This window comes from Acanthisitta chloris, unplaced genomic scaffold (assembly GCF_000695815.1).
Source record: "Acanthisitta chloris isolate BGI_N310 unplaced genomic scaffold, ASM69581v1 scaffold918, whole genome shotgun sequence".
NCBI lineage: Eukaryota > Metazoa > Chordata > Aves > Passeriformes > Acanthisittidae > Acanthisitta > Acanthisitta chloris.
In genome coordinates, this window is record NW_008688450.1 from 2,623 (window position 1) to 18,273 (window position 15,651).

At 39.9% G+C, this 15,651-nt stretch overlaps 1 protein-coding gene and 1 non-coding gene across 2 annotated transcripts in view; both read right to left on the reverse strand.

The window, feature by feature from the left end:
• Nucleotides 1-5,086: 5,086 nt before the first annotated feature.
• The window catches only part of LOC103808231 (protein eva-1 homolog C-like), a gene marked incomplete at its 3' end in the record, with an annotated part of 72,833 nt that continues 62,268 nt past the window's right edge, over nt 5,087-15,651 (reverse strand). Inside the window, exons 5-7 of the mRNA XM_009081002.1 lie at nt 6,145-6,185; nt 5,902-6,054; nt 5,087-5,191 (exon numbers count right to left, since the gene is read on the reverse strand). Coding sequence (XP_009079250.1) covers nt 5,087-5,191; nt 5,902-6,054; nt 6,145-6,185 — 299 coding nt within the window. The remainder of the gene's footprint in view (nt 5,192-5,901; nt 6,055-6,144; nt 6,186-15,651) is intronic.
• Nucleotides 11,338-11,410, reverse strand: TRNAC-GCA. The gene has a single exon. It is a non-coding gene; the product is annotated as a tRNA-Cys (tRNA).

The window sequence follows — 15,651 nt, forward strand, 5'->3', positions numbered from 1 at the left end:
AGTTGTCACTCCCTTAACAAGAGGTTATTTTCAATTAAGCAAAAAAATATAAACAGAGCCTTGTACTGAGTTCAAATAAACTCAGAATAGTTATGCCCTTAAAACAGATGTCTAAAGTTGTGTCTCCTTTCAGATCAGAGCTAGTGTACTGTCAAGAAGAGATCTTGCAGATCTGTTTGCTCAACCAGCTCAAAACCCCAACTATCAGCTCTAAACCCTGACATAATCCAGTGTGGCCCATTGAAGTCAGTGAATGGGGCAGCCCAAGATGCAGGTTAGAGTAACCAGGCCAAAATCAGATTTTCCAGGTCTTTACAGATTAAAGAGAACAGCAGAAGGGAATTGGATAGCACTATTATTTCAAAGTAAGGCTAGCCCTGCATCAAGCCCAGCATACTATAGCTGTTTCTCCATGGTTCTGATCGTGACAAGGTAAAATGATAAAACCAGATGAGGGTGTACCTTGCAGTGAACTAAACAGGGTCAGGGCTGGTCTTTGGCCTCAGGGACAGCAGGCACATCCACATTGGAGGCTAAATGCTCTTAAACTCTGAAAGAGAGTGGCTCCATCCAGGCCACTTGCTGGGAACAATCTCTGGCCCGTGCTAATATTCAAGCCATGCCAGAGACCTGCCAATGGACTGGGATAAACAGGGACCATGATAACATTTAACACCATTAAAGTTTTCCAGTGGCAGGGCCCTGATGCTATTCAATTGACATAGCCAGTAAACTGAATATAGCTAATTTCAGAATGACAAGTGATCCAAACAACTCACAAGACTTTTTCTTCATCCTGAAGCTTTGAATACATGCAAGATTGCCCTTGTGAGTCTCAGATTTTTCCACACAGCTTTGACATCCTTATTTCTTGCCCTTCAGACACTGGTTTTTGTTCATAAACTGTCCAAGGCATGGAGCACATCTACCCCTAGAGCTTTGCCTTTGCCATTCAAAGTGCAAGCGTGGCTCCTTAAATCCATGGGGTGAGATGTATCTCTGCTCACCTTGGCCACCTTAAAGGTAGATCTGAAATAAATATCTGTGCTGTCTCTCTTTAGTTAATAGAGACTGGCACTTGTGAAAGATAATTTGTCTTATCCAAACATAGTTTAAGACAGGTGAGATGAATCACCTCTGGAACTGCCCCTCCTGCTCAAAGGATTATGGAGAGAGCCTAGATAATTCTTTCAATCTCTGCAATTAATTTTTCAGCATCTAACATGAGGACCAAAACCAAGATATGTGTTTGCCTGACATAGCAAGGCCCAGATTATTTCATATTTATCAAATAAATATAATATTGTCATCATGCCTTTTGATGTCAGAAACAAGTCCTCTTGCATAGCCTCCGAATGAGGTAGACTCTGATTAGGCTGTTAGGTTTCACACAGTTACCCCTGGAGCCCAAAAAATTATGTGGCCTTAAAGTGCATCTTCTCAGCAGGGCATCCACTATGGATTACAAGGTGTCAAGAGAGGGAGAAGCCACTGTGCCTTTCATTAGCTTACTATCCTGACAGTAATAAATGAGTTTTCAATGTGAATTAATCTGAGGTATCTCCCTGTACCTAGTTTTATTGTACATTTATGTATATAATTAAATATAGCTTCGTTAGGTTCCATTTTCTCTCTCTAAAAATACTTAGTCAGTATAATCAGTCACCTTTTTTAAAATTTGTTCTGTTAATCTAAGCGCATTCACAAATAGTACCCACAGCAACACCCAGAAAAGGTACAGGCAACACATTTGAGAGTAGTCATTTTGCAATTAGCTTCCTTGAAAATGAACATCACATTTCCATTTCTACTTAAAAATAAGAGTAGTGGCAGGGAAAAGGAATGTCTCAAAAGGACAGGTTTTGCCTGTTTATTTGTGAGGGTATGCAACTAATGAGATTCTAAAGTGAAATGATACACTTATGCATTTGGCTGCTATATAAAGGGAATTAGTAAGTTCTTTCTTTTACTTGTTTGTCTTTGCTTGTCTTGCTTTTATTTCCTTTTTTTAAATTTTTTTTTATACAAATGACATCACAGTCCATGGTGGAAATTCCTGGAACCTGTGGATGCAAGTCCTGCACTGCCCTGGATAGGGCTAGAGGACAGGAATTATTGGTAGATCTGTAAATAAAATCACAACACAAACCATGTGCTAAATACTGGGTTTGTTAGCTATACTCTCACCTTGTTTCATCATTCGGAGGAAACTGTTTCTATTTGAAAGAGTATCTCAAACCACTTAGAGCAGCAGAATCAAGGTGTGGTGAACTCAAGCAGAAGGAATATTCTTACATAATTTTTTTTCTTCAGTACCTTACATTTCATGCTAGAATGACTGAATCCCACAAAAAAAAAAAAATGACAATACCTCAGAAATGTCTTTTCTGGCTTTTGCAGTTTCATAGAGATCACTGCAGTTTTCATATGTTAACATTAGATTATCTGTATTTTATTAAAAATATTCCTATACTTTTCCATGCATGCAGCTCTTTCCCATACTCTTTTTGGTATTTATGAAGCCAGCTACGCAGACTTCACAGGCAAATCACCTTTAAAAACAAATGAAGGTCTGTAACATTTACATCCTATGTATTTTACAAAAGGAGAAAAGCTGGTTTCAGCTTCTCTTCTCTTTCTGCACCACCCCACCCCCCAAAACCAAATAAGAATTGTTTCTCTCAAGTCTGTCCCTCTCCAGAAAAATCTGGCCTACAAAATGGCTTTCTCATAACTCAGCAGACTAGTTTAGTGCTCAGATGGATTTATCATTAACCACATAAGCACATGTTGTCCATTCTGTCCGACCTAATGAACATGCTATAAATAAAATACCTCTAAAAGCAGGTTACACTATACTTATCCAAGCTGTTGCTGCAAGTCCTTGTAACTCCCAAACCCACTTATGTTAGAAACATTAATCACTTGATTCTAATTCAAAGCATCAGCTCTCTACAGCTGAAACTCCCTAACACTTGACTTTGGCTAGACCTCTAACCTCAACTTATCACTTTCAGGCATACTCCACATTTTCTTCTCCAATCTGTCACTAATGTAGAAAAGACGTGGGAAGTCGCTTTCAAAAGGTATTTTTAACCTAGGATTGTCTCATTATAAAGAGAAATAAGTAAGGAAACTCTAAAACCTTTTCCACTTTACTTAACATAGCAAACTGAAAATACCAGAAGGATATTTCACTACAACTCGTGTTATTTTAAACCTAAGCAACATAAAGAAAAAGGAAACTCTTTTAGAAAAGACACCATGAGTGTAATTCCTACCTATCCCACAAATATTTCATATGATCCTAGGATTATCTGTAGAGCTTTGTATTGTCCATCTTAAAGGAAGGAAACTGAATCAAGTCATCTATTAATTCTAACTTTCCTGCTCATTCATTTCAAGTGTACATGCCAGTTTAGGTTGTTTATACTTATTTCATCTGACAATTTGGAGCTCATATTCCCTCTTGACCAAAGGTTTTAAAAGCACAGAGAAACAAAAGATTAATTGTAGGATATTATTTTTAAACCTCATATGCTTTAGTCTGAAATAGGAAGACAAAGATAAAACTCCCAGAAGCATAGCCACAGCTAATGAGACCCTGAGAGGAAATGATCACACATTCTAAGTTCTTCTGATGGATGTCCTTCTAGCCTTATTAATTAGAACTTTGTGATGTTGATAAATCACTGAAGTATGATAACAGATGAAGGTGAGTTTGGGTGTAAAATGATCCATGGTGAAGGATTACAATGAAGGAGAAAAAGGAGGGGGAGCCAAATACAGTTTTATAAACTGCATCCTCAGCTTGTGAGGACTTGTAGATAATAAATGTCATTCCTTTTCCACATTATCTAGGAGATTAAGAATGTTTCTTGATGTATAACTGCTGGGAAATCTCTGTAACACCTTCTCCAGTTACCAGGAGGTTTACATTACATCAATTGCTTTATTTTTCCATCAATTATGATTTCATTTACAAAGAGGAACTTAAAAGTACCTTTCTTCTTTTAACCTTTTTTTGAGGAAGTACGCTCCAGAGGCAGGAAAGGAGAATCCATGCAAAACACTGATGGTTTTGACCTTCCAAGGTTTGTCAGATTCTGCTTTGATATTCCAGCAAATTGTCTAGTATGACCTTATCCTGCTTGGATGATCCTATGTCACAGAAGTGTCAGCAAGGCCTCCACATCTCCAATCACTCTATATGCAGAGTTGTTAGTTTCTATATTCAGCAAAACCACCTAGTCATCAACCTACATGTATCCCAGTTCGCGGTTTTCAAGGAAAGCATTTTCCAGAGCACTTCAGAAGTAAATAAATGCATTACAGATACTATTACTGATGAATTGATTCCATTCTCTGCCTTCTACTAGTGGTTTTTATGCTGCAGAATACAGCCCTGGTCATCTGAAGCAAAACAAAGTCATGCTTATATCCTGCAAATTCAAAATAGAAGGTTATTAAAATGAGGCAGGTTGCCAATAAGGCAAAAATTTATCTTAAAATAATGAAAGCCAGAGAGGTATCAGACACCTAGGAGAGAACAAACAGAAGTGCACTGGACGCCTTTGAGGATACTCTCAACTGAAATAAAAATCTGGGTGCTTCCCATGTAGCTTTTAAGTAGTTTGTGCCACAACACGGAGAGATCTCCAAGCTGATGCCCTACCAAGCTGGGTATGCTATACCATCCTACAGGGCAGCACTTGATAGGGAAATGCATCAGTCTGGTCCAGATGCAGTGCAATTATGCAAGGTTCATCGCTTGTTGAACTGATGAACCCTTTCCAGGGGCATATTAGCTTGGATGTACTGTGGGTGTTAGTCTTACTCAATGTGGAGCCAGCCCAAACACATTCATACCATACTGTAGTATAAATTTGGAATTGGGTGGTCAGGCTTTGAAGTGATGAGATATTCCCAAAGAAAATAAGGCAAATTTATGCCTGTAATGACTGCTTTGTACTCCATGAAATAGTGGGGACAGCAAATCTGTTATTTCTGTTCTTGCCAACATTTCTGCATGTAGCTGTGTTTAAAGGGAAGTACTGAAAACACACATGAATGGACATTAAATTACAGAATTTTCCTTCAGGCTTTCTAGGCCATCATGAGCATGAACAGGAGACAAGTACATGTTAACATAAATTCCAAGCCGAGATGTGTCATTTTTCCCATACAGAAACTGAAAGAGTGGAGAAGAGGGGAAATTAAGAACAAAAGACAGCAAGAAAAGAAAAGAAAGGGGGGAGACCCACAAAGCCCTAAAAATAAGCTCTAGCATCTGAGAAAAAATAAAGCAGAATACCTGGTACCCAGTGTTGCAGTCTGAAGTCTCCTGTGTATTGATGTATAAATCTGTGGCATGGAAATGAGTCAGAATTACTGTCCCAGAGAACACACTCCACTGGAGCAGCCTAACCCATCTCAGGGGGATATGTAAGACTTACAGACTCAATTCTTACCATATGATTTTTGCCAGATGTCTAGCTATAGACAGCTGATCACTAACAGACTATTTCAAGATAGACTTCAGATGAGACATACCACTTCCACGCCAAGAGCACTTAATTCTTAAAAGTCAAAGAATTGAGTGCTGCAATCAGCATAGGAATATCCTTAAATTACACCTTCATGCTACAAAGCCTCTGCTCCTGAAATATGGAGGCAGCTCAAAGAAATAAAAGGGTATCCAGACCCTCTTTCCATTGCTCTTGAATGAAGTATGGTATAGATTTCTAGATCTGGATTTAGGCCTGGAAGCACATCTGGATATGTCTATCCTTGCATACATTAGATTTGTGCTACAGTAAAGAAATCATAACTTCCACAAATACCATACATGATGAAGAAAATTTCTGGCCTGAGATTAAATATTACCTCTTATTATGTTACATTGAGGATGACTCCCTCAAAGATGCTGACATCAAAGCCATGAAGTGTCAGCTGCAGAGCCTCTGATGGCCATAGCAAAGTTCCTGTAAAGCCAACTGAAAATCCACCATCCTGGGCTAAGACATCAAAATCTTCCCGAACCACATGGTTGGTCTGCATTTGGCACAACAGCATAAAAAATGACACCTGTCAACCTATCAACCAGAAGTCATCTCACTGAAATATTCGACCAGTATCCCTTACCTGCAGGAAGGGAGGAATTCCAACACAAGTAAAGAAGGATTCTGGCAACACAGAATGAGACAAAAGAACAAACAAGCTCACCTGGCACAGGAGGTGTGGCTAAAACGCTGCTAGATGTCAGCACCAGTGATGTGATGATCATGAGGAAATCTACTCCTTCCTGAAATGGTATTTGTTAAGTTGAATAGCTAGAAAAAATCCTCTAAAATTGAAAGTGGAGCTACCTCTTGTTCCTTCATGGGAACAGCCCTGTCTCCAGCAGCAGCACTGCTGCTAGGAAGCATTACATAAACGAGTTCATGTCAGGTCACACTCAGAAAATGGTCAGAGGTAGAAACACTCCAGCAGGCATTATTTTTCCACAGCCAGCCTCAAGCAGGCAAATTTTTTAAAATAGTAAAGTACCATTGTGGTTGCAGACACCATATATTTATAGCAGGATGGCTTTGCAGTCAGTTTGCACCACTGAGACAACCACCATCTTTGATGCACTAAGGCGATGAAGGTGACATAAATTTTCAATGAACAGTTATTTAAATTAAGGCACACAGCTCACTGGGAGAACTTCTGTGGAAACCTCCAAGATCTGAAGCCAAAGATCTGTTCCTAAATCCATGAAAAACAGAGAGTCCCATGAAAGTGCAGACTTCATGACTCAAGGGGCTCAACAGGGAGAGGGTTTGCTCTCTCAGGAACCTACAGGGCACAAGTAGGGATTCCCAAACCAGGCTGCATCCTGAGCACAGAACTGGACATGGTCATAGACCTGGAATTGCACAGGAAAACTGTACTGTGGGACCAAAAAGGGCTTCACAAATAAGAAATTTTAGTAACTGTTGCTCTTAAGGGATTAAGTTAGATGCTTCTAGTCATCTCTTGTTAAGGGTTAATTGTTTTCAATATCTCAGACTTGCATTTCTACTCTTAGGAAGGTGATGAATTTGAGCAAGAGGCTTACCATATAAGCAAGGTGTTAGCAAACAAAAAGCAGGACAAATAAAACCTATCTGACAACACCAAAGCTCATACATTTTGCCCCAACTTGTTATCAGATGGCAAACCGTTCTCAGTGACTCTGGAGGGCATCAAAACTGGCCATTGCAAGGAAGCGTGGTCAAGCTCTGTGAGAAATATAATGAATCTATTTATAACACAGGTCTTCTTGGATTTTAGCCATTAATCATTGGTCAATCTGTATACCCAGAACTCAGCCTTGCCAACAGTTTCTGGACTCTGAACTAAGACTCCTGAATCAAATATCCCCTCTTCCTAACTTGTGGCATGGTAACATTTCAACCTGAAATCCACAGTGCCACAGAGGAGTCTTTCATTTGAACAGGCAGTAGCAGAGCTGACAAGGAATGCCAATGCTTAGCTCTCATACATTGCTGTTTTTGAGTAATGTGAGTCAGGTTGGGCTGGATAGATGAATACAACTATGGGACAGGTATGGGCATGGAGATATCTGATACAAGAAACTCATCCGGCTGAGAACATCATGACACATCGAATGTCTCCTTCACTGTCTATCCCAGCTTCCTGAAGAGCGCTGAAATTTTGTGCCCCAATCCCCATCTTTACTGTCTGCACTCCAAGACATTGCATATGCACTCCAAGACATATTGTCTACATCTCCAAGACATAGTCAAGGTCAGAAGAAGGCAATGGTTAGAAACTATGATCCTCTGGATCAATGGAAGTAGAAAAAAAGAGTCTCATTAAAATAGCAGAATGAATTCCTTTAGGAACTGAAGACTACTTCAAATCTCATCTCCTTTCACTAAAAGTGTGTGGTGCAATTCTTCAGCATCCTATGTGAAATAAAAGTGCAGCTACTGCTGTAAAAACAATATAAAATGTTTCTATAAATATAATACCAACCAAATGAGGGCCATATAGAATCTCCATCCTTCAGTGGAAGCAGGGGAAAACATAACAAAGAATGAGGAAAAGGCAGAGGTACTTATTGCCTTCTTTGCCTCTTTAATTGTCAGACCAGCTGTTCTCTGGATACCCAGCCCCCTGAGTTGTAATGCAGGGACAGGAAGCAGAATGAAGATCCCATAATCCAAGAGGTAATGGTCTGTGACCTGCTACACCACTTAGAAACACAAAAGTCTATAGGGTTGGATGGAATCCACCCAAGGTTACCGAGGGAGCTGGTGGAAGATCTCTCCAAACCTGACTAACTGTGGAGGTCCCAGTTGACCAGAAGTTAGACAATACGATGCCCACCTACAAGAAGGACTGGAAGGAACATTCAGGAAACTATGTGCCTGTCAGCCTGACCTCAGTGCCAGGACAGTTTATTAAACACCTTGAGTGGCATCACATGGCACATGCAGGACAACTAGGAGATCAGACCCAGCCAGCATGGGTTTATGAAAGACATGCCTCTTCTCCCAGTAAGGAAATGGCCTCAAGTTGAGCCAAGGGAGGTTTAGATTAAATAGTAGGAAAAATGTTTGAAGTGAAAGGGTTGTCAAGGACTTGAACAGACTGCCCAGGGCACTGGTAGAGTCACCACCCATGGAGGTATTTAAAATGTGTAGGTGTGGCTCTGAGGCACATGGTTTAGTGGTAGACATGGCAGTGCTGGGTTAACAGTTGGACTCAATGACTTTAGAGGTCTTTTCCAGCTTAAATTGTGCTATGATTCTAAAATTTTTAAGAGGATACACATTTCAAAAAAAAACAGACTGCCTTAAAAATCCTATGAAAATAATAGGCTGCACTTTAAACACTCGTCCCCCGAGGGAAGGTTGTAAAAACAATAGTTGAAAGACGTATAATCATTTTGCCTAATGCACTACTGGAAGATGTTCCAATGCTCATCTGATGGATGCAGGAATAGAACAAAAATACAATTGTTCAGTTCAGGTCAGGTCAGGTGATCTTCCCAAAGATTCCTCCTGTCTCTTTTCTGAAGAAGCACATACCCAAGAGATTCTGTGTGCAAACTGCTACGCAGAAGGGAGTATGATACAATAATAAAAACCAACAGATACATTTAGCATAGTATTAAAAATTAAAAGCCCTTAGCGAAATCCAGTAGCTACTTATATGTATGCCCTCATCTTACTGCAAAACAATGCTTTTCTGAAACTCATGGAAAATTTTAGAAGGTGGTAAATAAGTGGATATTCTCCATATACAACATAGATTAAAAAGGGGTAAACAGGCTTATCATCATAGGCTTGTCTGCTGCATGTCAGTCCTGGACAAAAACACAGAACAGCTGTGATGGGGTTCAACAAAGAAAGTAATAAAGTCCATAAAAAATGTGTAATGGAAAAGGAATCTTGTGAAATTAATCCAGTCTCACATTTTGATGAGCTTACAAACAAGGTTTATATAAATAATAGTGTTGGTGTAATGAGCTTCTGAAAGGCATCAGACTTGAATTATTGAGTAATAAACTTGACTGGTTTAAAATAAATATAGTACAGTGTAGAGGAATTGGAGACCAGCTGATACCTTTCCAAATTAAATAGTAAATGGCAAATGTTCATTCAGCAAGTGAACTTTCTGTTCTACGTAGATGCTCTCTTACCAGTTGCTATTTAATGTTTTTATTGCTAACACAAAAGAAAAAGTTAAACTATTACTTAGTAAGCTTGTGAAATATTGGGAAGTGGTATGGAATAAAGACAACAATAAACCAAAGAAATCCAGAGAGGAATTCAGTAAACTGCACACAAGCCAACAGTATGAATGCAAGATTAAACAGTGGAGATATTGCTTCTCAGACATGAGCAAGGAGGCCAGAAGCAGACTGGAAAAAGCCTAGCAAGTGATAGAATCTAATTGGTTTAATATGGACTACCAAACTGACATATTTGGCAGTATAATGCATATACTAGAGATGTAATATCAAATAGAAGAAGCAAAGAAACTATGTGACAGCCCAACCTGGCATCAATGCAACTGCTGATAATATTCAGAGTCTATTTCAGAGGCTGGAAGTACTAAGAAACTAAAACGAATTGAGAGAAAAGCCACAAGAATAAATTAATAATTGGGAAACTTCATTCTGGAGAAAGACATGAAAAGATTCACCTCTTTAATCTTACAAAGAAGTCTGAGAGTTTTCTTAATCACACACAAACCATGAGTATTTAAAGAAAGAATAAGAATTAGCTAACAAGGTTTCTTCAGCCTTAAAAGACCTAGCAATGTCAAATAGACTTTGAGAACAGAAATAAATCCAGTTTCTTTGACAATTTTGCAAGGGCTGTGGGATACTTGCAGTCACTGGGAAACTTCAACTCTTTTAAAGTATCACTCCAAACTACAAATAATTTAAGAAGGTCCTGTGGCCTCTTGGTTTCAGCAACCTATCAATTAGGTGACAGGGCTTCAAATGATTCTGTGGGAGACTATTTTACAACCTAATAAATGTCATCTTCGGGAAAAGTTTCATGGGATTCTGCTTTTGTCTTTAACACACTACTAATAGACTACACTGAGTAACTGATTCCCTTGTTTTCTGTTCTCATCAAAGGACAATTAAAATAATGATCTTTCAGCAGATAATAGCACCTTTCTAATACTTGTAAAGAATAATCAGAGATTGAATCAAGCAATTAATTCTTAGTTCTTAGTCATTCCTCCAACTCAAGACACAAACCAATGTTCACTTAAGAACAGGAATATGTGATGAATGTTTCTTTCAGCCAAGCACTGGAGAAGAAGAAAATTTGTCATTTGTGACCCTCAGACTGCTATATTTTATGGTATCTCTACCCAAACCAGAAGACTCTGCAGAGAAAACTGAGATTCTTGCAGGGTCTGAAATAAATGTGCTCCTGTGGTTAACACAAACATCCAAAAAGCAAGTGAGGATGCAAAGGAGGAGTGTCTTATCCCTTTTGTCATTAGTGCTTTTATTTGCCTCCTAATCTCAATCCAGCTATTCAGTGTCTAAACACTGTGTTTAATTCCTTAAAACCACAGAGAATCATAGAATGGTTTAGGTTGGAAGAGACCTCAAAGAACACCTAGTTCCACCTCCTCTGCCATGGGCACGGACACCTTACACTAGACCAGGTTGCTCAGAGCCCCATCCAGCCTGGCCTTGAACACTTCCATGGATGAGGCATCTAAAATTTCTCTGGACAACCTGGGCCAGTGTGTCACAACCCTCACAGTAAAGACTTCTATTCTAATATCTAATCTAAAAAGCAGCTTCTGAGGGGGCACCTGGAGTTGAACCAGGGAACCTCTTGATCTGCAGTCAAATGCTCTCCCACTGACCTATACCCCCTGCCTGAGCAACCACCTTCTGTAAATGAAACTCATTAAGGCATTCCCAGTCCCCGGGAGTTCACAGCATGGAATATACACCAGCCTTGACAAACTGGTGTCCTGTGACCTGAATCCAGCACAGACAATCTCACTGGATTTCTTCCTGAGCCCTGCAGGAGGCATACATGGTGGTTTAGGACTTCTGGGGCAGCACAGCAATGCCTTATGGATGCATAACTTCTACCGAGCCTTACACTTAGTGATGGGCAGTGCCAACCAATGCATTGTGAAATGATAGCAAAATTGTCCTGCGTTTTCTGTAACTCTAGCCTCACACCTCTTTCCAGATACAGAACAGGGTTACCTGTCCAGATGTTTTTGTCCTGATGAGCACAGAAAGGCAAGCTGTACTGCCCATTACTTTTCCCAGCCAACACTATGATCTTCTCCCCTCAGCAGGACAGCTGAACATACACAATCAAAATCACAAGGTGACAATGACCCAGGAGAACTCAATCTCCATTCTCAGGCAATGGTGATATTCCCCACAGGACAATCCTAAAGTTCAGCTTTGACTGAGTAAATCCCAGGCCTGTGGAAACAGTCTGGAGAACAGTAAATTTAGTAAAGAAACTGAGACCCTACAGCTCCCTATTGCTTCAAAATGCCTCAGAAATATTTAGTAGTATCAAGATACTTGCTAGAATCACAATACATGTTCAAATACCAGGTCAATGAAATATAATGTCTATGGGGTCAGCCAGGAGGTTCTGTGTGGAGAATCCAGTGTGAACGAAGTTGGACAAACATTAGATAAATAAGTGGGGGAGGCTGAATCCTAGTGGAAACTGAGAGAATTTATGTTTGCTCTAAATGGTGAAACTCACAGACCAAGATTTGCAAGTGAACCATCTACAGACAGAAACATTCACTAGGACTTTAGGTAAGGCCCCAGACCGAAATTTTAGGCACCATTTTCTGTGATTCTGAATTATCCAAAGTTTGCCAGATCAAAAGCTGTTAGTATTAGTGCTTTAGAAAGCACAGTCTCTCCCAAGATGAACACTATCCCAGCACTGAGATTGCATCATAGCCAACCCTTCTTCCAAATCATTAATAAAGATCTTAAACAAAAACAGTTTAACATTGTTCCCTACTGCTCCCCTGAGGTGTCTCCCACCAAGTGTTGGCATTTATTCATCACTACATATTCCTGGTGCCTCCAGCCTGTTTTCAGTCTGGTTTATAATCTTCATCTCCAGTCAATCTAAATTAATTTTTCAGCTCAGTCTTTGTGAAACAATATATTAATTGCCTCAGTACATGAACAGACATCTTATTTACACAGATTAAATGACCACACTCTTTTCATCTACTTGGTCTGCAGTTGGATCAAACAAAGTGATTAAGATATGTCTGGATTTGTTTCCTAAAAATCTATGTGTGTGTCATTCATGTTCCTTTTCAACGATAAAGTTAAGATGTGTAGAGGGCTGCATACTTCCTACATGCCACTAAAGGAACCAAACTGATAACTAAAGTGTGCTCGGAGTCACACAGAAAACTCAATAAACTCTTCTTCACCAAGGATCAGGTTTGCTGTAACTGCTTACAGATTTACTTTGTTTAGTCTTTTCTCCATTATTCCATTACAACAAAATTCACCCCTTCCTTATTCTATCACTTACATTCTGGCTTGGCAACTATCTTGAGTTCTAGCTAATATACATATGGCTCCATGTTAATGCATGGCACAGCAAATTCTTTTTCTTTCCTTATTTAGATTCTTATACTGAAGATGGAAGCCAAATTTATTGGATAGTTGCTAGATCTTTTAATGACTGCTGTTTATTTGTAAAGATCAATAAAACATATCTTCCTCTGCCCTCTGGTTCTCATTTGATTCTTCTGTTTTCAAGAGTTAACAATGTGATCCAGTTCTTTGACTAATTGCAAGAAAAACATAGCAGGCAGATCTGGTTTCCCAAGTTTTATTTCTAAGATTTTCCCATTTCTCATATCCCTGAAACTCGTCTCACAGAGGTTGTATTCTGCCCTACTCCCAGTGTATTCAGTTAATGTTAGTGTCAGGAGATAGCACAGCGATTCAGTAAATCCAGCGGTACTGACTTCAAGTTCTCATTCTGTGGGGCTTCCTAATGCTGTTAGACAGTTTTAGGTTTAAAATGGGATGAAAGGAGACAAGGCGAGGTAAATATGTCACTTCCACTCACAGCACTGTTTATGGTTGTTTCCCAACTTGGTGAAAGTCAGCTAACCTACAGGAAGTGCAGTAAGGTATACTGGCATGTGAAAAAGTTAGTGCCTACAGTCTTTGCAGAAATCAGAACCTGTTTTCCACCACATATACGGAGGTCACTCCAGTAATAGGATCAGTTTCATATCTCAATGTACTTTTTGTGATTAAAGGGGGGATGAGGGTCATCATGAGCTCTTCATTTTTTGTGTCATTCCACTAAATAGAAATATGAATTTCCATCAGCAGAAATAGCTGTTTCAACAGAGTTCCTGAAGTTTAGAGATATACACACCCAAAAAAAACACCCAAACATCTGAGCAGGAGAATGACGTAAATTGGAGAAAATTAAATGTCCTCTACAAGGGCCCTACCCTTTGGAAGCAGACAGACTTCTCCAAAGAGTGAGGAGCAGCTTGTTCCAGCTGCCCTGTGACTCAGACTGGCATAAACGTAGTAACTGGCCAGGGCAGTTCCGGAACAACAAAGCAGGGAAAAAATAAAGGCCAAATACTGCCTTGGTTCAGAAGATGCAAAACTTTGAGTAAATGAACACCAAGCTATTGGACATCTCTGGCTCCCCACTATGTCCCACCAGTCCACATATCTACTGTACACATATAGAAGTGAAGCAGAAGTCAGAGATGATGTCAGACAAGTAGCAGCCTACAACAAATACAGCAGTCTATCTGAAAACCTCATCACTTACTTGGGTTCCAAAAAGAGCACTGAACACATCTGAAGATATGGTGAAGACCTTCAAAATAGCCAGTCCATTAGGGAGCTTCAGGCTTAGGCTGTGGATCCTAAGAGAGGATCTCAGAGAGACCCACTTACGGAGTCCAACAACAATTACTTGATGAGATGAGAAAAGCAAGACAAAAAAGATCAAAATGGACTAGATAAGTCTCTTGATATCAGCATCTGTGACTCTTTTGCTATCAGCACTGTGACACTGAATTACTTGCCTCTGTTGTCTTGCCTAAGATCTACTGAAATGAGAAACAGCACATCTCAGATAATTTGTTAAAATCACATCAAGTCTCTGAGTGATGTTAATGATCAGTGACTGAGGGTGGGGTGCAGTGAGGTGAGTGGCATGAAGAATGGTAGAGGACAATATACACCTTTCTGAAGTACTCCTTTCTGAGCAATTCCATGGACTTTCATTATACCTCATCACATCCTACTCTTTACTTCAGCTTCAGCACTTCTCCACAAAGTATCCTCATATTTCTTTTTTTAAATACAGAGAGGGAATAATTGACATAATACACTTGTCAAAGATCTGCCCAGGTCTGTCCAGGTCTTCAGCATTCTGCAGACAGAGACCTCACTTGCACTTTTAGGGTTGCAGACAAATCTTAAGGGTTGTTGGTCCTTTAGGATGTGCACAGAGCTCTGCTGCTCGCTCCCCTCCTGACAGTCTCTATGTTGCTAGATATTGCAAAACCTGTCATGAGGAGGCAGAACAGTTAAGGGCATAAGTACCAGTGTCAGACCTTGTGAAGGTGCTTCAGGTTTGGTGTATGTGCTCTAGGAGCTGCCAAATTTAGAGAGACTCGAGAAGATTTTTGCAGAAGTATTCACAGAGACAGCCTGTCTCCACATGTCTATCAATAATGTTCAGGTGTCAACACTTCCAAGCTAGGATCTTCAGATGCCCTCATCTGCTATAGGGTTGCTAGTGGCCATTATCTGGTTCGTAAATGGGGAAAGTCAGGCACACAATAAAACAATTCTTCTGCAGAAACTCACAGATCAGAGCTGGAATACAAAAAAAAAATCAAATGCTGGCTCAAGTATCCTGTATTATCTACAAAGTGATTGAACTGCTTCTCTCAGAGTTTTCTCTTTCATTCCCTTTCCATCAGCCCCACCTTGCTCTCATTGCCAGTCATCTCTGTTTGCTATTGTCATTTCCATTCCTATGGTCTTTTCCACTGTCCTTCTCCCGCAATGATCCCTTCCTCCCAGATCTGCTGCTTTGCCTCAGGTCTTTC